The sequence below is a fragment of the Anguilla anguilla genome, chromosome 10 (genome assembly GCF_013347855.1).
Source record: "Anguilla anguilla isolate fAngAng1 chromosome 10, fAngAng1.pri, whole genome shotgun sequence".
NCBI lineage: Eukaryota > Metazoa > Chordata > Actinopteri > Anguilliformes > Anguillidae > Anguilla > Anguilla anguilla.
This window is the reverse complement of record NC_049210.1, coordinates 16,012,318-16,035,206: the sequence shown is the minus strand read 5'-3', so window position 1 is coordinate 16,035,206 and position 22,889 is coordinate 16,012,318. Positions and strand designations below refer to the sequence as shown.

Here is a 22,889-nt window from a genome sequence, read left to right as displayed (position 1 = left end):
AATACACATTTTTAAAACAACTTTATAAAAAATTTGTGTTCCTCTAAACTGTATGCACCCGGCCAGTGCTACTTTTCACTTCACAGTCTATCAGATCAGCTGTGTAGCCACTGTGCCCAAGAACTGCGCATCTTACACAGCTAACACAGGCCATGGTCGGCACTGGATTCTGGGGGCGGATCTTTACATTGAGAACTAAAGATTTAGCTGGATATGCTACCTGTTTACTGAAAAGACTCATAAATGCTCTCACTTAGAAATGACATACCGTAAGCTCAGAACTTGGTTCATGTTACAATGTTCTGGTGTCCTTGGTTTTTTGTTTGCAATTTCCTTCGGGATTTAATGGTATAATGTTTCAAATAAAAATACATACACTCCCGCCCGCTACCTTTACCTTCACCTACATTACAAAAATGAAGGACATACAAATGTCTCCTCACTTAAAGGCAACTGTAATTTTTATTGAAACAATCAACCGGATACAATATGTATAGGGTAATTAACCACAAGCTCACTCACTCATCGGCTTCCACAGAACCACACCAAACTTTGTGTATTTAGTGATTATATATGTAAAGCATGCAGTTGGCTAGTGTATTCAGATACACGGCACTCTACTGTGTATTACTACGCTGAAATACTAAGTATGGTAAGTGATATGAGGATTGGCAAATGTAACTGTAGCTCCTCTGTCATGGGTGGATAAGACAGTATTACAAAAAAACTGAAAAAAGATTGAATACCTGTGTATAAATACAAATATTTTACAGTTACATGGGCTGGGTACATAAACACCCTGCAGTCAAACTCTCCTATTGCAGTATTGCTCAGGGTGCTGGGCACTAAGAGTCCCTGCACATAGAGGCTGCCTTCCCATGATTCCTTTGGACAAAACTCAAATTTGACAAAACCGGAAAGGTTTTTAGCCTGAGACCAAAGTGCATTGGTATTGCAAAGGCCTTGTTTTATACTCTATACAACATTCTCTGAACAATTCACATTAATCTCTGTGATTATGGTAAACCTGATTATGAAAATATTAGTGTTTAAGATTTTAAGTGTTTTTTTTTTTCAAGTATTTCATTACACATTTACATTTTTGCAAGCTATTATCAGAAATAAAACAGGGCATTGCAAGTACCATTACAAGTTAAAAGGGGAATTTGATGTTAATGTACCTTATTGGTACCTCCACAGTTGGAAGGTTAAATTTCTCAGCTGTGGCTGTCTAGATACCGTATTCACTCCGTCCTGAATCTGGGAAATGCTTCAGTGACTCAACAATGCGTTGTCACTACACTCAAGAGTGGGTGTGGGTGCCCCAGTGATGTGAAATGTTTAACTTGGTCAGATTTTTCCAGGACCATCTTAATGATTGTTCTGTTGTAACTGCCATTTTGTTTTGGCCATACAATTTAGTGTACCATCAAAATGTATTTTAACATCAAATTCTCTTTTAGTATCCCCATTCATTAGTTGTTTTATTTTCACATCATTATATGGTCAATTCATTCATTCCTTTCATTGGTATGTAATCCACTGTACAATACAGAAGCTGAAGACATTCTCTTAATGCAGAATTTAAAGATGTCTTGAAGTGTTCACATGTGGGAACCCTGACAATTAGCACTTATGAGGCATCTGAGGATCAGTAACAAACATTAAAACAAAAGGGGAGGTTAGAGAGGGTCAACAATTGCACCAAAGAGACAATTTCCTTATGCATAGTAATGTTTGAAAGCCTTCATAATTTAGAGAGCCATGTGATATGTCCCCAGAGTACTATGACCATGCAGAAAAAGTAAGGTAGAACTAACGACTATTTTGATATTTTTTTTCATTGCAGGTTTGGCACATACTTGTCGAAAAGACAACTATGTGGAAGCATTATGTTTATATGATGTACTGATTTTAAATACTAAGAAAGTATATATAACTATAACTGTGACTACATAACACTGTCTGATCTATAGTTCACAGTGCAGGAAGTGAAAATAATTGCATCAGGTAGTGGGTACCCATAGAGTACCGATTTCACCCCCCCACCCCGCTTTTACCTAGATGCAAAATTTTCATTGTCTGCAGTGTGGATATCACTACAATAAATTAAAACTATTTTAAACATCCTTGTATTATGGTGCCCTATATGGAAGAGTGCATCTTTCTAGGATGTGACATGCTATGTGAGGTTCAGTACTAAACTGTTCTCCCTTATAGGGTTTCATTACAAAAACTGCACTTCCCCCCCCCAAAACAAAATCATACATCATGCTTCAGAGGAGTGAAGATAAGCCAGACTAGACCATGCACTTCCTAGCTGAGCATGTTCATTGTGTCCAGCACTGGTGCTTTAATATAATCTGCCACAGCTATAGTGTATCACTGCTCTAAGACAAAAGCCCTGAGACCACATAGCATGCTTTATATCTTTTAAATATTCATAGGCTTTTGAGGTCAAAAGGTTGACAAAGCACTCCCATTTGCAAGTCTACAAGCAAGAACTATTTCGCAAAATGTCGTCTGAAAACTAACGTGATATTTAAACCACAGATAGACCCCTAAAGGCATTCATTATTGTAACAGGAAGTCTGTGCTTTGTGGATGTAGAAAAACAGAAAGGTCCTCTAACAAGTAATTTTCAATACTACACACTTTGTGATATTCGAATATGAACAACAATTTCCATTGAACTACTATTCCATTAATATTACATGTAAAATGCATAATTTAAACCCCCCCTACCCAGATATGCCACTGTACACTGTGCAACCCAGAAGTCCCTTTTTTTTTGGAAAATATTGAATATGTTACAAAATTGGCTGCGCGAAAGGCGTACCGGTAAAGCCGTCATCAAACAAGCCATTCGGAGGCGTGGAGGGAAAAAAAAAACACACTCCCTTCACCACCACAAGGTCCCTACACTGCACCCAATGCAGCTTTTTTTTTTTTTTTTTTTGGTCGAAAGAAGATGGGAATCCAGAAAAAAGAAGCATCAGCTGGAGTTGGCACTGGTGTGGAGAACGGCCGCGGTAAGAGCATGCCTTTTTAACGGCAGACAAGCATGCATGGCTGGGGTGGCAAGCTGTGCTCCTGGGCTATAGTGCCCTGTGTCATAGTGGGGTGGACCACCCTTTCTGAATGTTGGCCTTCCCATGGTAATGCTGGGGAAAAGGGTGGTTAGCTGACCACGCCCCCTCACCCACACCCTTCCATCTTGGGATCAGGATAGAACCTCGTCCTCCCCTACAAAAGGCAAGTCCATGTTCCTCATGCTGTCCCCACTCTCCTGTTTCCTAGACAACAGACACAAATACGATTAGATGAACGCAACATATTTCATGCCCTGAACTGCAGAATTCGAGTTGTTGGTCAGTGGTAACAGACTTTGTCTTTGGTCTTTGTCATCACTGCTTCATTACATTTGTACAAAAAAGGGTATCAGGGTCACACTGTCAGAAGTCTAGTATATGCAGAGCTTCACTGTTACCTGTGTGTGTGTGTGTGTGTGTGTGTGTGTGTGTGTGTGTGTGAAACTGGATTTTATAGGTTTCAGCCATTTAAATAAATAAATCAAGAAGCAACCTTGAGCCGACTTGAAAATAGTTGTGCATTCAGGTCAGAAATGGGAAGGCACAAAACTAGTGCATTGGTATGACCTCAGGGGCTTAAGATACTGCATTGCTGCATGCACTAAAATAAGGCCAAGTGCACAGTTAAAAAAAAAAAAAACCCAGGGGACTGCTGCGATGTTCCCCATCATGCTGGATGCAGACTCTCTTTTTACACGGCAGCAGCAGAGTGCTTCCCTGCAAACCCATGCACCTGGCAGACAGAATCATGCAGCAGAGCACTGGGACTGGAAGTGGGCGTGGGCTCTCCTCACGATGGTGCCCGTACCATGGGGATACGAACCAGCGGCCGAGGCAGGAGGATCCAGACACACCTCAGCAGTGACATGTTAACAACCCTTCACTATCAGGTTTATTAGAATATCACAGCATTGTATCCTGCCAAGGCAGAATCTCCACAAGATCTCCTTTTGGGGTTGTTTTAATGCTACGAAGGTCCATTGTAACTATGGTTACATAGCTCTGACCTTCCACCACAGAAAATCAATGTGCAAAGAATAAATGCTTTAGTAAAAGCTAAAATAGTTTGAAGTATAAGAGTTGACCTTCTACAAAATACGTCCAGTCGTACAGACCAGGTTTTGAAGGGTCTTACTGCAACGGCCCTTTAAACTGGTTGAAATAAGGGCAGGAAATGTGAGTTCAGTGGCCAGTCCCATGATGACTCTGCAGACACATGCTGCTGCAGGAACACAAAATGCCCGTCCTGTATGTTGGACTTGCATGTCACAGATCCAGTTCATTCCAAGGATGCAAGTTTTAACTTTACAGAGATATAGGTTGCTGAAAGGCAGGCAGAGACTTGCAATAACAGTCAGTCCTTTACCTTTGATTACTATGAATGAAGCAGTACTTTCCAATGCCTGCCTTGTCTTTGCTGGAAGGTGATTGGGGAAGAGGAACAGAGATATACGATTGTGCAGAGTTCTATCAGAGAATTTTCACATTTACTGATAATGACTAGGCAATGTGCAGGCACAGAAAAAGCATGTTTTCCTTAAATAAAATGACCATAGTGGTTTGATTAAATGTGCACCTTAGATTGAGATTCTTGGACTTAATGACTAAAGCTGGTGTCTTTGGGTACTGTAGGAAGCAGGTCAGTGAGAAATAGGACAGGGGTTTGAACAAACCCCCCATGGTGTGTAATGGATTTGTGTACGTTTGGGTGGGGGGGGGGCTCTTTGGCACATCAGGCAACTCACGTCAGCAGGGTTCCTGGTGCAGAGGGACATCTCTCTTCCCTCCTGCCCCAGTCGAAGGGGTTCCCAAAGGAGCGCTTCCGAAGCATGGTCTTCACCAGGATCTACAGCAAGGAGGAAGAACGGCACTCAGATTCTAAGACCACCTTCTTCATGACCTCTGCCCACCTACCACAATCCCATCACTTCAGATCACCATATACTGTTTGTCTGGTAATTCCCAACAAAAAAAAAACAGGAGTTTATTCTTAGGAATTGTCAGACCTCTAATTCATTGGCCTGTTCTGAGCACTAGGAAATGTCAAAGGGCTAGGCCAACATGGCCTAGAGATAAGACACAGAGAGCAGGAACTGGGGAGGGTAGCCATTAGAGGTGAATATTTATGTGTGCGTGGGTGTGTGTGTGTGTGTATGTGTGAGTGTGTGTCTGCAGGGGTGGCCTGGGAAAACCCACAGAGGCATCCCTCATAATCATAGGATTCCATAGCTGAAAAACTGGTTAATACCTACCGGCACTACGCTGGAGATTCTGGGTCATGCCATACCAGAATAAAGAGGCCATAGTGTCACTCCTGGCTTTGTAAGTTGGTCTAATTATTATCTGATCTCGCCTCTCCACATAGTAGCTCACAAACATTTCAATAATAGTCAAAGCTGTCCCTCCCAGAAAAAGATCTCAAAATCCTACTGTCACCATAACGCTCACCAGCAGATGGTTAGATGTATTGTATTGTCGACTGACCTGAATCAATAACAATATATGAAAGGGAAGAGAATCAAATTCCTCAAGTCCTCCCCTGATCATTCATTAAGTATGTATGGGCCAGAAAAGAGGGGGTGTTGTCCCCCCCTCATCTTTCAACTACATAAAATGTGGGTCAGTTGGCAACGAATCTAATTGCATCTAGTTCAGGCGTTCTACATTTCAACCCTGGTCTTTTTTTGGGTCTTCTGTTGGTTTTGTGAACTTTGGTCTTTGTGCTTTCTTGGGATTCTCTTGGGAGAGATGAGCTCTTCTGGTGTCCTCTTTCATTCATTTATTTTGTGACTGACGTGTCTATGTCTGTAACATTCATTGTTTGTTAAGGTAATTGATCTTCGTCTTAAGATTAGATGTTGATTACTTGTAACAAAATAAATCCCTTAATTTTAATTTGGTTGTTGAGTTGTCTGTTTTGATAAAGGTTGATCCAACAGGTTGCTCTGTTCAACAAATTTGGAAATTTAAGAAATTAAATCAAATAAATTTATTTTGCATGTTGGGTAAGTGTTGACACACGTGCATTCTGTGTTCAATGTGCCAAACATAAAATGAAGGTGTTAGCCGTTAAAACTGCTGGATTCGGAAATTGTCATACTAAATAAATTCTCACTTTCCTGAGTATGCAAAAAAGTAACTAATAATTATGAGGCTCTATCTGCCAATAGTATAGTTTTGACATAACCAGCTTTTGAATTTTCAAGTCCACTACCATAGAACTGTTTAGTTTTGAACAAGTTAAACAAAGTAGCTTCAGGTATTGTACCCTGACGTGCAAGAAAATAACAGGAAAAAAACTACAGAAGATGAGCAGTGTTATGTAAAAAAACTGATTCTCTTTTTTAAAACTTTTTTTTTTTTTACCCCAAACCTTCTCTACTTCTCCAGTTTGGAATGACCAGTTCCATAAAGCTGTATCACAACTGTAAGGAAGTCTCCTTTACAGTGTGCACTATAACCCACTATTCAGCCGTGAAATCATGACAGAGGAGAGCAAGCGCAGGAACCTCACTGACCAGAGCAGCAACTCCTGCGCAGAGAGAACCCACCCGACAAACACCCTCCCTCAGAGTCTATACCAAAACCAATGTAAAAAAAAATAGCAGGATGAGCCTTAACTAATATGTAACAAAAATGCCTGATAGATCTCTAGGCTATGAAACTGGTAGCGGATAACTCTCGCATTCATTGCATGCTAGGAGACGGTAAGAGCCGTTTGCTCCGCCCACTCACCACCGTGGCCAGGCTGGGGATGTGTTTGACAGAGTTCTCCACCTCCTCCTCTGTCACCTCAATCAGGGTGCAGTTCTCGTCCTCAGAGGGGAGGGGCTCCGCCCCGTGCCTCGTCACCCACGGGTGCACCTGGGAAAGAGACCGTGTCAGCAGCTCGCTGTCACATGGCTACAGTACAGTACATCTGACACAAGAGTCCTCTCATGTGCACCAACGAAGAATGTAGGGTTTACTCCCAGAGTGGTTTACACTGAGCAACCGACATTCATAGCCATTACCATTTTACAAAGAAGAAACAAATGTAAAACAGAAACACATTAATAGACACAATAAACCATGTTAAAAGGTATATATAACTGATACTTTAAAAACTATATGCACTGCAAAAAAAAACAAAAAATAAGTAAATCCCAACAAGTAATTAAGTCTTACATTTACACTTAAAATCTGATTTCTATTCATTTTATTACAAAAATATTGCTAATGAGGTGACAGTTTGACACAATATTTGTCAATGGGGTAAGAAAATTTCACTTGTTAAGCACTTACTGTACTTAAATATGTTGGCTAATATTTTCTCATTAGAAGACTAGAACACTTGTTAAGACAGACTTCTTTTTACACAGTGAGTTCAGACTTGTCCAAAATAAGTAAGGGATTTACATATGAAGTATACAGACAGAAGCAGACCTTAATGTATGGCACTGAGATTCTGGTTTCAGGGTTCTTGTCCAGCATCTTTAAGAGCAGATCCTTCAAATCCTCAGACACATCAATGCTGGGTGCACAGAAACAGAGATGTCAGGTACACTACCACATCAGCATATTGGAACTGGTATACAGAAAACAATTTTTAAGAATTAATTGCATGCATGTGTACCTTAGGGTCAAGCGTGTATGTGTGGGTGTGGATGAGCATTTATGCATATGTGTACAGGAGTGTGTTTAGTGTGTGTATATATGCATCTGTACATGTGAACTTACTGCTCTGGTAACTCCACTGGCTGGGTCTTGATCTTCTGGTGGAGACTCAGGATGCGTTCATCCATGAAGGGACACTAGTGACAAATCCAGACATAAAGGTAAGAATCAGACTGTGTCTTTCTTTCTGTGTGTTAACTTTGCATAGTGGGAATCTTTCATGGTCAGGAGAGAACACAGAAAATCTAATTTACAGTGAGTCACTGTGTAACTGAGGCCCCTAATCTAATGTATAAAGCCTAAATTGATGAGACACATTATTACAAAACGTTATTATATGTTACTTACATTTCATTATTGGGCTTTTAAAATGATGTGCAATATTTGGGCTGTTTTTTATATGCTACTGTATAATGTCAGTGCATGATGGGAAAATTTACCACTCCAAAAACAAAGCAATACAGCGTCACTCCCATCGCCCATACATCCAGAGCCTGAAAAACAAGAGGAAAAAACGTGAACCACAGCTATGCTCTCAAATCTGAAGCAACAGGCCCTAGACCAGGGGGGGTACTTCACAAAGCAGGACTACCGAGTTAGCAGGACAACTGCGCTGAGTAAAACCCGGAAACAGCTCTTTTTACTTCAATCCCTGTTCCAGATTTGGGATGGATCCAGGTTTTTCTCAGTGTAGTTATCCAGCAAATCCTCAGTGATCCTGCTTCGTCAGTCAGGGCACCGGGGGTTCCCAAACTTTTTTAATATCGAGCCACTGTAACATCCAGAGGCTGAAGATCCCATCCACCAAAACTGTTGACTCCTATTACATAACAAGTACATAAAAGCACGCCAAAAACTGTTGTCATATACCATAGACTTGTGTCAGACGTATTTATTACAGAATAAATAAGGCTCCTCACACCAAAAGATGCCTCGAACACCATTGAAGCGTTAAATTTTAATCGAAGACAAAGACAAAATTTCAGCGCTAGCTTTCTTCAGCTAACGCTGAAAAGCTTGTTGTTTCTCAGTGCTCAACGGGCCAAGCTGTTTCTACTTGAATGTTTCTACTGATATGCAGTATGATAAAGTGGGTAAGGAACTGGGCTTGTAACCGAAAGGTCGCAGGTTCGATTCCCGGGTAGGACACTGCCGTTGTACCCTTGAGCAAGGTACTAAACCGAAATTGCTTCAGTATATATCCAGCCGTATAAATGGATACAATGTAAAAATGCTATGTAAAAGTTGTGTAAGTCGCTCTGGATAAGAGCGTCTGCTAAATGCCTGTAATGTAATGTAATGTAATGTAATAAAAGTAATTCTTATCCAGTGATTTAAGTAGTTGCACTTCCACATACGGCCTCCAGGGGGTAGGGTATATTCATTTACCTTGCCAGAGAAGTTTTTCCTGGTCTCTGAAAGAGTCTCGGGTGCAAGGAAGGCTGGGGTCCCCACAGTGCTGGTCAGAAGCGCATCTGCACCCTCAAACTGGTTGCTGACCCCAAAGTCCGCAATTTTAATGTGGCCATCTTCCCCAACCAAGAGGTTGGAAGGCTTGATGTCTCGATGAATTATCTTCTGATAATGCACTGAAAATAAAATTCAAAAATCTTTTATTCTCCACTCTTAGGGTTTAATATTTAAAGAGCTTATTTGCCCTGATGGGGCAGAGGGGGGCATGTCAACTCAAAGCATTACAACACCAACAATGAATGTAACCTAGTGGAGGGTTTAGTTAGAACCTAATCTGTAAATTTCAAAGGAACCATCCACTCACAAAACTCAATTCCTCTCAGCAGGTCCTGGAAGTAGAACCGGGCCTGGTCCTCAGTCAGTGGCTTGTCTGTGGGAATCTCCATCACCGCCCTGCACAGAGGACACACTCAGATGGAGAGCAAGTTCAGCCCAACCACCTCAAAACTATTTCTAATAACAATACAAAATAATACAGCCTTAAATCATTCACTTACCCTTGTTTGACCAGCTCAAAAACTGCAAAAGGAAAGCAGGGATTTAATAAACTTTCCAATTTTACAAATTGCAAACAAATATAATAATGAGCATGCAGTAAACAGTTTTACAATGACCACAGTTCTTAACTTTCTTAAAAAATGTATCATAGGATCAAACTATTTTCAATGTGTATGTATGTGTTTGTGTGCGTCAGCACAGCTATGGGCAGTCTGCAGAGCAGATGTCCTGTCAGTAGAAGTTAGCCGTTCAGGACAGGGAGGAGGGGGAACGCGGTGGGGGGGGCTCCTAGTGTTCATACCCATATACAGATGGTCCTCACTAGGATCATCCAGCACCTGGACACAGGAAAAAGGAAAAACACAATGGGTGAGAATTCATACTGGCAGGAATTCAATAAGCACCAATGACACCTTAATACCAGCCTGAAAACAAAACTGTACTCTATCTGATCATTCCAGTAAAGGAAAAAATAACCTACAAACCCCATGTTATACAGCCCTGGAGACAGCAAATTATACTGTAAAATCGCAGAAGCAACATACTCCTGTGGTACAGTGTGTTGTATTCAGGGCTCTGGTATTAGTAAAAAAGTCTCTACAGGGTAACAGTCTGGTCGGAAAAGGGGGGTTGGGGAATATTTGGGTCGGGGCACAGCATGAAAGCATGCACAAGAACAAAGATTGGGGGCTTATACAGGACACAAGGCCAAATGTATTTACATTTTAGCCATTTAACAGACAGTCTTATCCAGACTAACATTCATGCAGAGCTTACATTCTTCACATACAATCGTTTACACAGCTGAATATTTACTGAAACAATTTCGGGTAAAATATACTGCTCAAGGGTAAGATGATAGTGTTCCATAAGGGAATCAGACCTACAACTGCAAGACCTGTTCCCTAACCACTACACTACAATGCTACCCACTGTATGTGGGAGGTGTTGTGTCCTGCTTAGGAAGGAGTTGGCTGTTATATCATACCATTCACATCTATATATATAGTATAGTATAGAATAGGCTTAGATTACATTATACTTACTTTGAAGACAGACTTATGCACAGCAACTTACAAAATTAATACATAAGTGCATTCAGTATGTTTACAAGAGTAGATGTAACTTCAGAAAAGGACAGTTGACACTCAACCAGTGGCCAGTTGGTTGGAATCAGCTGTACAAATAGATGTACATGTGTACATACATGCATATTCTGAATGTTATTTTAAAAACAAAAAAAATTTTTCTGAATGGTGGTGCTAACTGTAAGAAGCAATGCTAATGTGCACCTCCACAAGTTTCACCACATTGGGGTGGTCCAGCTTCTTCAGGATGGCAATCTCCTGGTACACTCGTTCCAGGGGCCCCTTAGGCTGGGCAGGGCCCTCAGTGGCTACCTTGGTACCACGGGGTGGAGGCCGTCCTGCAGCAGAATGAGGCGTCACTGGTTACAAACTGCGGCCAGTCACTTTTCAATGTTCACCATCAAAACCAGTTCACTCTCTTGTGGAGGAGATTTTGAGGCACAATATGAACAACCACGTACTCTCTGTACAGTGACCAGATACTCAGCTCTGGGGTTCCCTCTGTTCACCTTACTTTGTTAATGAGGTTTCTGGTTTGTATCAGGAATTCATGAATATTCAGAGTGAGCCAGCAAGTCAGAACACTTAAAGCAAAACACAAGACTGAGGCAGCCATGTTAAACATATCTGTGCCCATCACACTGAAGATTTGCTGTATGACCAGTCACAGCACTTACTTGGGAATCCTGCCTGTCTCATCAGTCTCTTCTTTGACAACACTTTCATTGCCTGCAAGAGAGGAGAGAACACGTGTCGATGTGTGGCTATACATGTGTAACCCTCCCTAAGCTGTTCTGCAAGATGCTCAGCCAAACCACGAGGAATCCGTAACCCTACACCACCTGCAGCAACAGCAGTGTTCAGGAGGGAGAGCTCTGCAATGCACTCTCCTCCGCGTTCAGACGCTTCTGTCCATTTCTGTTACATTCTCCTGTACTTCCTGGAATCTTAGGCAGCCCAATTTCATTTTAACATTCCAAAGGAAAAAAAGACATGCCTACATTAAACAACAGAAAACGGTTTCTAAAATGCAGCTTAATAACATGTAGGATCAATGTATTTAAGTGCCAGATATTCCTAATAATCACGATCATACAATGTTCATTGCTTATTTTCCATTCCAACCGTGAAGGAAGGCAGTTTAAAGAGGCACAGGTCTGCTATACTCACATAATAGGTGTTGTCGTCTTCATTGTACGCCAGCTTGACAACTCCATAGGAGCCCTTGTTGGGAGACAGGAGATAAACAGTGAGCCAAAGACGAGCTACAGCTGTCCCATAATTCCATCCCATCAGGCACAGAGCTCAGACTGCCCCCCCCCCCCCCCTCCAGCATGGGGGAGAGGAGGAAGACTGACAGACAAAGGCTCATCAAGAGGAGGGATGGGCAGCCAGACAGCACACAGGAGAATGCACTCATTTTATGAGCCGTCTGGTTTGCACCTCCCCACTGAAGCCTCCTTCCTGGTAGTAAGAGGAGTCACTTACCAAGCTGCAGAGATCTGGGCCATTTTTCATTACAGGCCCATCCAAATGCATATGGGTTAGCACACAAAACTGTGTGCAGCGTATACCAATGTACACACACGGCACAGTTCAACAGTATACCACGCTCTCTCTCACACACATGCATGCACATGCGCGCACACACACACAGAGGTCCTAGCAGGGTGGACAGATTGGACATAGCAGGGAGGCGGCTTGCTGCTTGGAATCTATTCCACTGATAAACAAACAATGTAACTGAAGGCATCTTTTCAGCAGTTCCCATTGACTGTACCCACATGAAAACATGAATGTGCGTGCATGCTCACACACACACACATGCATGCACACATCAGCACACATCAACACACACACGCACACAAATTCAGAATTATAGAAGGGTTATTAACATGAATCCCTTCCATTGTAAATCCTTATTTTCACATTTGGAATAATTTAATCAAAAATAGAAGTTAGCGCCATGTGTGACAAAGCGCAGAGTCATTAGTGGTCTGCTTACCATCATTTTAATGTTAATTACACTGCAGATAAGGTTAAAGTAGTTGAATGTTATTTTAGTTTATCATTACCTTTCCAATCTCATCTTTCAGCTTGTACTGGTTGAGCTGCACACAGTCCTATTGAGAGAAAAACACATAACTTTACACACACCATTCTTTTTGGATTCCGACATTTATTGACATCAATAAGGAAAAAAATCCTGTAACACCTTTAAATGTTTCCTTTCAAAACTACATCAATGATTCTGACTAACTAATGAAAGCATGTAATTTTACACAAACTAGATTTACTTACTATTACTCACCTGCAGTCAACGTCCACTTTTCCTACATACAGCTTCAGTTTATATGATAATAGTTCACAATGATGAATTTGTTTACAGTGACAGATAATTCAGACATAGTTACAAAGTATCTTTTTGTAACTGCACTATTATTAATAAATTAAATGACCTTCAAGAAAATATTTCAAAAGTAAACAGCAAAAATGAAAGGTCCAGGAAAGTGAAATCTGTGAATTCTTAGCTGATGTGTTGTTTTAAAAGTCCAGGAAACTGGATTCAAATTGTCACAATTTATTTTCTTCTTAATATTTCTGGCTATAATGTTTAACCCAATTAGAGCCATTCAATTGTAAGAAACACTATTAGATTATTGTGTCCTGTTCAGCAAACAAGGACAGGGTGGGTGTGTATCCTGCGCTCATTAACATTCATATCCATAAGACACATCATGTGTAGACCATTCCTCATCGCTAGCTAGGTTAGAGTCAGTTACAGCAGTGTCCCACACAATAACCTCACACTACCAGGCTTTACCATCATATAGTTAAACCTGAAGATCATTCAATGTGTAACATTGAGCTATTGTACACTAACATTAGGCTCTACAGCAGTCTCAAACTCTGGACACTACACTCATATAAAGAATAAATAAAGGCTGATTCCGCACGTCCAAGCTTGAAAGCTATCTAACTAGCCAATGGTAGATCTACTTACCAATCCATCACGTTCTGTGACAAGTTCCGGGCACTGCAAATACTAACTGTATAGGTTATTGTGATATAGCAGTGCCCATGTGCCCAGAAATAAAAACCCATGTCTTGTAGATCTCTTCATTTTTTTCAAAAAGAAAAAAGCGTATTGCTTTCTCCACATTTGTCCAGCCTGGGCCTTTCTATTCATGTTCTCCCTTTGTCTGTGTGGGTTTCCACCGGGTACTCTGGTTTCCTCCCACGGTCGGAAGACATGCAGGTCGGCTAACTGGAGACTAAATTGCCATTAGTATGAGTGTGTGTGTAAATGGTGTGTGCCATGAGATAGATTGGCAACCTGTCCTGGGTGTATTTCTGCCTCTCACCCAATGCACTCTGGGATAAGCTCCTGTGACCCTGACTAGGATAAGTGGGTATAGATAATGGATGGATGTAGAAAGGATTTCACTGGACTTAAGGTTTTTGTTATGTAACTAATGCCCAGTTAACCCCGCCCACTGAAAACTGGTGTTTTTCCAAGGGGAAAGGCAAGCCAATTTCATTTTTTGCAAGACTCATTTTTCGGCTGTTTGTGAATACAAAACAGTATTAAGAAAAACACATCAGCAAAGAATTCACAGATCTCAGATGCCTAGACCTTTAATACTCTTTTCATTCACAAACAGCTGAGAAATATATTTACATGATTCTTGCAAAAAAATGGAAAAGCCTGTGCCAAAATTGGGTTAAAAACTTAAAAGAAATATTAAGAAGACAATCAGTTGTCACTTCTGGGGAACAGAACCACAGTGTGAATCCAGTTCTCTGGACCTTTAAGCAAGCTTGATAAACTAAAAAGGCAAATCAAATACAGAGCTTTCCAGGAAAATCCCTGCAGACTGGCCATACACTTCAAAGTGACAAGACTCCCAAATGAGGGGCAATTTTATCAAAGGAAGCGGCGAGCTTGGATCTGGCAAAAACGATATTCCCAAACAATCGTCCTAAAACAAGGGCTATCTACCGTATCCCTTATCAGTTGTATTTTATTTTGGTATGATCCTATAACGTAAAAATAAGATATCCTGTACTATGCAAAAACAGGTGAATTGTAAAAGCATTCTGTATATGTATTTAATGGGATTAAATGACAGATTTAAAAAATAAAAAAAAATCAACATCTAGCATCTAAATCTCATTCACCTTATCATATTCTGCAATACAACATCATGCAGTATAGTATGCTCAGATATCAGTTGGTAATTGTACAGCTATGCTACCTGACTGCTGTACTTCAACCAGGATTACGCCATTATTTTACAGTATCAACCATATTACATTATTTATCGTCCCTGAATAATATTGAAATAGATATACACGGCGGCACCAAATGGGGCGGTGGTGAGGACAAATACAAGGGCCCTGACTGGCAAGGGCCCTCAACAAATATGGTCCGGTTACAGTAATTGTGTACGGATGGAGTGGCCTGGGGTGGTGGAGTGCAATATGAGATCATTTCATGGGGCCCAAAATCCCTGGCAGCATCCCTGGACATCCATATTGATTTTGAGACGGTTTCCCCATTCCTAAGGCTATTTCATTTTCTGCCAAAACCAGCTCAATTCCGTTGCTATCACGCTTGTGTATATACAGCTAAAAATATCCAGAGTGCTGTACAGTTAAGCAAACACTAGTATCTGTATTTCAAAGTGAGTAACTAAAAGCTGTAAACAGTCTATTCTACTTCTACAAAGATCAAGGGCTAGAAAAGCAAACTGCCTACAGAAAACTAGAGTGGAGGGAGGACAGGGCTCAATCTAGCTATTTTAGCTTACCTTCAAAACATTCTCTCACTCTTAGGCTGTCAGAGACCAGATTAATGATAGGATGAGAAAGACACATTTTCCTTTTCAATTAGTAGTTTTCTATATGCCTTTTGAAAAGGTTAACCACATTTTTTATAGAAATTGGAGGTTAAAAATCAGTTGATTCGATTGTTTCAACTAGTAGTTTTCAGTGCTCAGTAATATGAATTATTCTCTAGAAGAAAACACACAAAAACACAAAAATAAGTATTTCTAGCATTAACTTCTTCAATTATCATTTTTATGTTCAATAATAGTCATTAACAATGTTCTACATCCTACTATACTGAAACGACATTGAAAGTGATACAGTACTTAAAAAAATGTAAATATTGGATAAGAAGTTAAGAACCAGTTGCTGAATTAGGAGGAAAAAAGAGGGGGAAAGGGCTCAGCATGAGATTGATTGTGCTATGATTGATCATGCGCAGGAACCTAACGGCTTCACTTTGCACACAGACTGGATGCACGTGAGCTTGTTTGCTCTTGCTCTAATTGACAGCCAGGAGAGAGTGGGAGCATACCTGCAGGTCAGTGATGGAGACCCTGTGTGACTCCACCGTGGGCCTGCGGGGGAGGCGGGGGGACGCGTGGGGCGAGGTGATGGGGGAGTAGGGCAGGGAGGGGTAGATGTAGCGTCCGTTCAACCCGGGGGAGCCCAGGGGCGAGGTAACCGCGTGCGGCCGCTCCTGCAGGGAAAGCTTGCGGTCCGACAGGTTGAGCCTGGTCCTGTTCTCCCGGGACTCGGGGAACAGGGCTTTGGGGCTCCCCGTGTGGGACAGGAGCTCGGGGCCCTGCTGCATGGGGGAGGCGGCCGGCTCGGGGGTGTCCGAGCTGTCCATGTCCTCCACCTCCTCCCCGGAGCAGCTGGGCTCGTACTCTGTGACCACGATGAGGGACTCCATGGCCGCTGGGCGGAGCTTCGGAACAGGGGGCGGGGGCTACGTGTGGCAGGGGCGTCCGAGCGGCTGAAGGCGGGCGGGTGGCATTGTTAAGGGCGGGCAGGGCTCAGCAGAGGGCAGGGAGGGGACGCATGATGACATGGCGCCCGTCCCGCCTACCTCCGGACTGCTCAGGAGCAAAGGTCGCTGGGCTGTGGGGGAGAGGGAAACATAAGTTCCACTTTAAGCAACCAGTCATGCCTGAAAGGAAAAATTCGCCCAAAAATGGTTGACTAGATACCGCTCCTCAGATTGATGAAAAAATTACTTTATATGAAAAATTGATATTCATGTGCTCGGTCATTTGTGATAATCTTGCAAGTTCAAGATCAATCATCAATACAGTACGTGTGGACATTTCCTTTCAATCAGTCAACCAATTCGACATATGGTTATGTTTATGTGTTTCATTTGAAAGTTCCCACAGTTCATTGCAAAGTCAATGCCCATGATGTCTATGAGATTCTGGTGAAATGCTTGATGGGAACTGCATTAAAATATCAAACAGGAAGACCAATTTCTCAAAACAAAACATAATATTAAAAAAGATAGGATTTATACCTTACGAAAAACAAACCAATCTGCCCTTGTTTAGCATGAGAGAACACATAGGTAACATACTGTATAGATTTATGTGGCGAATGTGTCTGCTATAGAATAAATTAGCAAATGTGTAAGTGTTACGCCTCTGATATTCTTTAGTTTCACAATGACCCCAATAACAGCTTTCTGAAGCAAATGGTTACACGTTTACTTGCTGTAGTATGTGAGCTCTTTACTGGCTCTTCTGTTGCAAGATTATCTTCCCCAAATGTAATCAATTTTAAGGCTTTTTTCAGGCGGGTGAAAACTACACCCAGATACCAAGATGCCAAGCCCACCAAGAGCCAAGAATGTATTAGCCTACCCATAATCTATCCATGCATCTGCCATTTCCTCTGTTTTCTCCGTTCTGTGCTCCTTCTTCACAGACACGTTTATGAAATGTACAATTTCCAATTTCCATGCATATTATTATTGGCTGTGTCCATTCTGACTGCATCTTCACCACATCAGATCCATTTTACAACAATCCCCTAAACAGGAGGCAAATATTGTTAATTTTATTATTAAATATTATTCTAGAAAATAAATGAAACTCTTCTTAAATGAAATTCAGTCTTACTGCGGAGTCTTCCGCTGTCAAGTCCAGCTGATCTCCATTTGATATTTTACCCTTCGACATGAGACAAATAAATCTCTTGTACACCCTGTCCCAAAATAGTGGGCTGCCAGGAAACTGCCTGCTTCTAAATAATGACCAGCTTTGAGCTCTGAGCATTCCCACACAAGCCTCCATTAAGCACAGGCACCAGCCCGAGGTACACGTTATCCATAACTGGACTCTACAGAAGCCAAAGAGCCACATTTGTACTTGATGACATTTAACAGATTCAATATAATCGAACATGCATCTGGCAGACTGGCACATTTTCAAAGTTAGCGGCCCGTTCATACAGATGTGGGGGGTTGGTCCTGCAGAAGTCTGCATACAAGCATAACAAGCAAAAATTACTCTCTTAGAAAGTATGGCACTATAAATCCATGTTTAAGACTGAGACTGCACCTGCTTCTGGTTAATTTCAGTACGCCTTTTACAGTAAAGGATAAAATATTTCTCTAGCTGTTTGGGAGGTAGAAAATCTCAAGAGCTTATTATCTCTTTTGGAATTATCATTATAATAATCACATATAAAGCAGTTAACCGTGGGCTTGCTTCGCGTTGCAGGGAAGGACTAGTGACGCTGTGGAAAGAAAAGCCAATTTGCGCGGCAGGTAAAGGGAGCAGTGTGTGTGGGAGGGCAGTGTGTGTGGGAGGGCCCGCCCACTGGATATGCCCTCTCTGCTGTTAAAACCACTTTGGCATTTCTTCCCGCCTCTACATAATGTCAATCCACTGTCTCTCTGTCTCTCTCTCTCTCTCTCGCTTTCCCAGCCACCTACACTTCTGAGTGGGAGCTGGCATGTCGTTGTGCTGCAATGCACCAGAGGCGTTTCCGTACTGTCTCTAAATGCACCTCGCTAAGGTTTAGAGGACTCCTGTGCATGGTGCTTTACTGTAACAGCCATGAGCCATTCGTCCCCCTGACTCCACCCTCGCCCCCCCCCCCCCCACCAACTGCCCCCCCCCCCCAGAACAAACTCTGTGATTTTATAGCCAAAGAGTGTCTTTTTTGACCAAAAAAAGGAAACCAGCTCTGAAAAACACCTTCTCCTGAAACAGTTCTGGGCTGCTTTCCCAGGGTAGAATTATGCAGATAAGAGAAAATAGGACACATTCCTTTTTGCATGGCGTAAGGAGGGCGTCAGATGCAATGGGGGACTGCCCAACCAGCATCACTTTTCTGGCATTCCGGCATATTCCCTGTCAGTGGGAGGCAGGCCTGGTCTCCGGAGGGCTCGTTTCAGAAACAGATGGATGGTACCAGCGTGGGGGTGAGGAAGCAGTGAACCTGGCAACTGGACAGACTGATGCCTATGGGGACATGTACAGAAGCTAAAATTTCAGCTTCTCCCCACATTCATGGGAGCTGGAAAAAGGCACCTGGCTATAGTAGGTACAATGCTATGAACGTACTGGACGCATAAAAAATGAAAAGCTGACACGGTCCATAGCATCATACCAAAATTAAATCTGCACATTGGAGCCAATGCTTAAAAGGTAACATCAATTCCAGAAGTGGGTCTGGGAGGCACATTAAAGGGGTCAAGCAAATTAGATCCAGAAAAGGCAATGTGCTTAAATTTGTAAGTCCTTGTATCATACCATGATGGAAACATTCTGTCTCCACACTGTGAACTGTCTGTTCCTGCTCCTAACTGTGACCTTGCGTGATAACAATCACTCCCACAGAGTCAGTGGGGTCCTGCAAATCTGGTGGATTTCCATTCTATTTTCCAGGCACCGCCATTTGGATAGTGACACTTTCCTGGTAGCGAGTCCTCATAGGGTGAATGTAAACAGGCCAGGACAGTCTGCTTGGGTGAGAGTCAGAGTGCTACTACTGAACCACCACCCCCAAGGCTTCACTTTCTCAAACTGTCCATCAGGGCTCATGGACTGAGTATCAATTCCGGCATGTTTCCAAAAAAATCATACAAGACAGCCCATCTACACTGAGCGTTACATCAGCCTGAAAACTACAGGGTACCATGAAGATTCAGCACAGTGGTCAAGCATTGCCAAAAAACAGTAACTGTGTTTTAATCTGCGACTGATACGTGCCTTAAACATGACCTACTTTCATTGTTGATATCCTCACACACATACATGCACAAGCGCACATGTACACACACACACACACAAATGTGTGCGCATAAGCACAACCATAAGCTGGGAAATGACCCATCAAGCGGTCCACAATTGCACTACAGAGCACACGTGGAACCGCATCAGCCCACATAACCGGGGAACAGCCCAGTTCACAAAGGTTTCTCATGTAAGCCAAAGAGATCACCACTTAGCACTAAACCCCTGGTTCTCGCTCATCATTGGTTGATACTGGTTCTCAGAAGGAACCGGTGCCTTGCCCTAGAAATGCACAGCTGTTAGCATCCCATCAGCCCCTCCTGCTCCAGATGTTCCTGATTGTAAAATCAAGGTCACCTGGTCCAACATTTTTGGAGGTGTCAGACAGGGTGTGTGAGTGATGGGGAAGTGGAATGAGCAGTAACATAAACAGGCATTTGGGCCACATGGAGCAATTGTGACCACCAAAAAACATCATGGGCAAGACAGGCAGGATCAGTTAGAGGTGCCTCTCATCAGCACAACTCTGCTAGTCCATATACAGCAAGCTTTCTACCGTTGTAATCAGTCAGAGGATTTAGGTCTATACAACCAGCTTTAATGACTGGCCATATGTGTTTCCTTGTTGTCAGAACATTACCAGTTTACATGTGGAGAGATTGCATTTTGCCATGGGGCTCTCAGGCATCTAATACTCCAGTTAATCTTAAGCCATTTGATCTAAAAACTTAAATTGAAATACACAATAACATTTTTGTTGTTGTTCTTTCTTTCATTGGGTGGGGGATATGGATAGTTATCTCAGTCACAGGATATGAGGAACAACTAATAAGTATCCTGGACACTTAATTTTAAGAAAACGGAAGGCATTTCACAACATACCCAAGAGCATCAAGTTGTTTCTAAAAAATTTTTTTTTTTATTGGCTCAAATATGTTCACATTTTTTCATATTCATATTCTCAGACACTTCCCTCATTTTATCACCTAAATGCCTCCATTGCTGTTTTACTTGTACCAGCCCTGACCATGAAACGGACACTTGCCATACTACCACAGCGTGCTCACAACCAAATACTGTATTTTCTATAATAATAATCTTACAGGCACTTAAGAATACTGATTCAGAGTTTAACCGTAACTGGATTTTCCTATCCAAACAAGGCCATTTTACACCAGAAATAAATTTATAGGAGACAGCATGAATAATCTGAATGATTATACTCCATCAGATCAAGTGAAAAGCTGTCTTTGACAGGCAAAACTGACTTTTCAGTGTCTTGTTAGCACGACATTTTAGATGAGCGTGCATTCACATCCACTCACAACGATGGAGCGTTGATCCTTGAAACAAATCAGCTGAAACTAATTTGAGTTAAGATTACGTTCGTTGTTCGTAAATAAAGACAAAAAAGCAAAAACAGCCAACAGAATAGGCATTTTCAGAAACCCATGCCCACGCATTATCGTGCCTTTAAAAAGAGGGAAAATAGCCTAATACTGCATTACAATTTAGCTTTTCGAGTATAGGAATGATAACTTCCTCTTTTACTTAGCACCCAGCACCCATTCGGTAAAATAGCGGTATTTATTTGACCTGGTTCTGTCAGTATGACGGAAACATTCGGGACCTTAGGACCCGACGGACTTTAGTGCCGCCGTAGTACAGTTAGCCCACCAAAACAATCAGTGTGGGATGTAAATTGTTAGTGTCCCTTTGGGGTTTAACTGTGCGCTTTCATATGGAAATCTGTTTATCGTCAACGGCATAGGCTATAAGACAGACAGCACATTGAAAATTACATAAAACCTACTCACAAACGCTGGTCGCATTGTGAAACTGCGCTTCGATACCAATTTTAAATTGCGCTAGGCTGTATTAGGCTTTTTACTGCGTTAGTATGGTTATAGCTATGCGGACTGATTAGGTACATGAATAATGTGATACAGACTTAGACGTCAGTGTCATACACTGCAGGCTACGTCTCTCTTACATGAGAAGATTAATATTTATTGTTTACATTAATATTGAAGTGCAATCATATGATTTACATATGGCCAGTTAGTCAGCGGTATCTAACGCCTATTTAAGTCAGGCTAAAAACGTTCCATGGGGTATAGCCCCATGTGAATGGGCGACGCTTAGCAATTGGGCTGCATCTCTAATAATATTAGTCAATTTCAGAATTTCCCGTGAGAAAGAATTCTGTGCCTCCGCGCTAGCTATTAGCTTGTTGGGTCCATCTACCCACGGGAGGAGACGTTATCAAGATACTGTCCCTGCAATAAAAGCCATTTTCAACACTATAAATTCTCAAACACATGTTATTTAGGGATACAAAAATGACTATCGTTGCAACCTTACCTTTCAGTTTAGCGATGCTAGTGATGTGAGTACCTCGTTGCACAGGCCAGCTCTCTCACGGTGTATTCCCCAGCATATTCAGCTGTTCTCGGTAAGAATGGAGGGAGCGCGCATCTGATAGGCAGCGATGACATCCGGGAGGACCAATCCAGCGACACAAACGGCCGATCACCCTCCCGTAACCCGGGGGCGTTTGAGACTGAATTGGTGGTCTTTCATATTGTTAAGTAATGTATCTCTGTCAGTTTTAAGCATTTCTTACATATTGTTTTATATATAAAGACAATAATTTAAATGCCCTGCTGACCAACAACAACAGCACTGGATGAACAGTAGTGCTGATGTGCCTAGGGAGAATTATGTTGAAGCGATAGGTGTTCTGTGATTTATAAACAATAATATGTAAAACATCTGATAAGCAATTGTACAAAACTTGCGTTATTTAAGTCATATTGTCAAACATCAAACCACAGTGAGATTACGGTATGCGGGTGATTTCGCCATCTTGTGGTTGACAAATGAAACAGCATTAATGGCGACTGAATTCATACATTAATGAAAAAACTTGTACCTCTTCCTTCTCATTGCAGCAACCACCTAGTCCTGGAGGTTGCCCCTTCGCAAAATCCGCAGAATTCATCCAT

General features: G+C 41.9%; 1 protein-coding gene across 2 annotated transcripts; it reads right to left on the bottom strand.

Moving 5' to 3' along the window:
- Positions 1-438: 438 nt before the first annotated feature.
- On the bottom strand, positions 439-22,402 carry LOC118206983 (calcium/calmodulin-dependent protein kinase kinase 2-like). Of its 2 annotated transcripts, XM_035380206.1 has the most exons (17): positions 22,246-22,402; positions 16,176-16,744; positions 12,883-12,930; positions 11,978-12,031; positions 11,485-11,536; positions 11,012-11,145; positions 10,021-10,057; positions 9,719-9,740; positions 9,526-9,614; positions 9,138-9,337; positions 8,189-8,242; positions 7,812-7,885; positions 7,518-7,605; positions 6,828-6,956; positions 4,838-4,938; positions 4,459-4,509; positions 439-3,296 (listed from the first exon to the last, which is right to left on the bottom strand). In XM_035380206.1, exons 2-17 carry the CDS (start codon positions 16,554-16,556, stop codon positions 3,224-3,226), a joined length of 1,587 nt encoding a protein of 528 aa, XP_035236097.1. In that variant the 5' UTR covers positions 16,557-16,744; positions 22,246-22,402; the 3' UTR covers positions 439-3,223. The 2 variants fall into 2 exon arrangements, with proteins under 2 accessions (XP_035236097.1, XP_035236098.1); XM_035380207.1 differs by lacking the exon at positions 4,459-4,509.
- Positions 22,403-22,889: the final 487 nt, after the last annotated feature.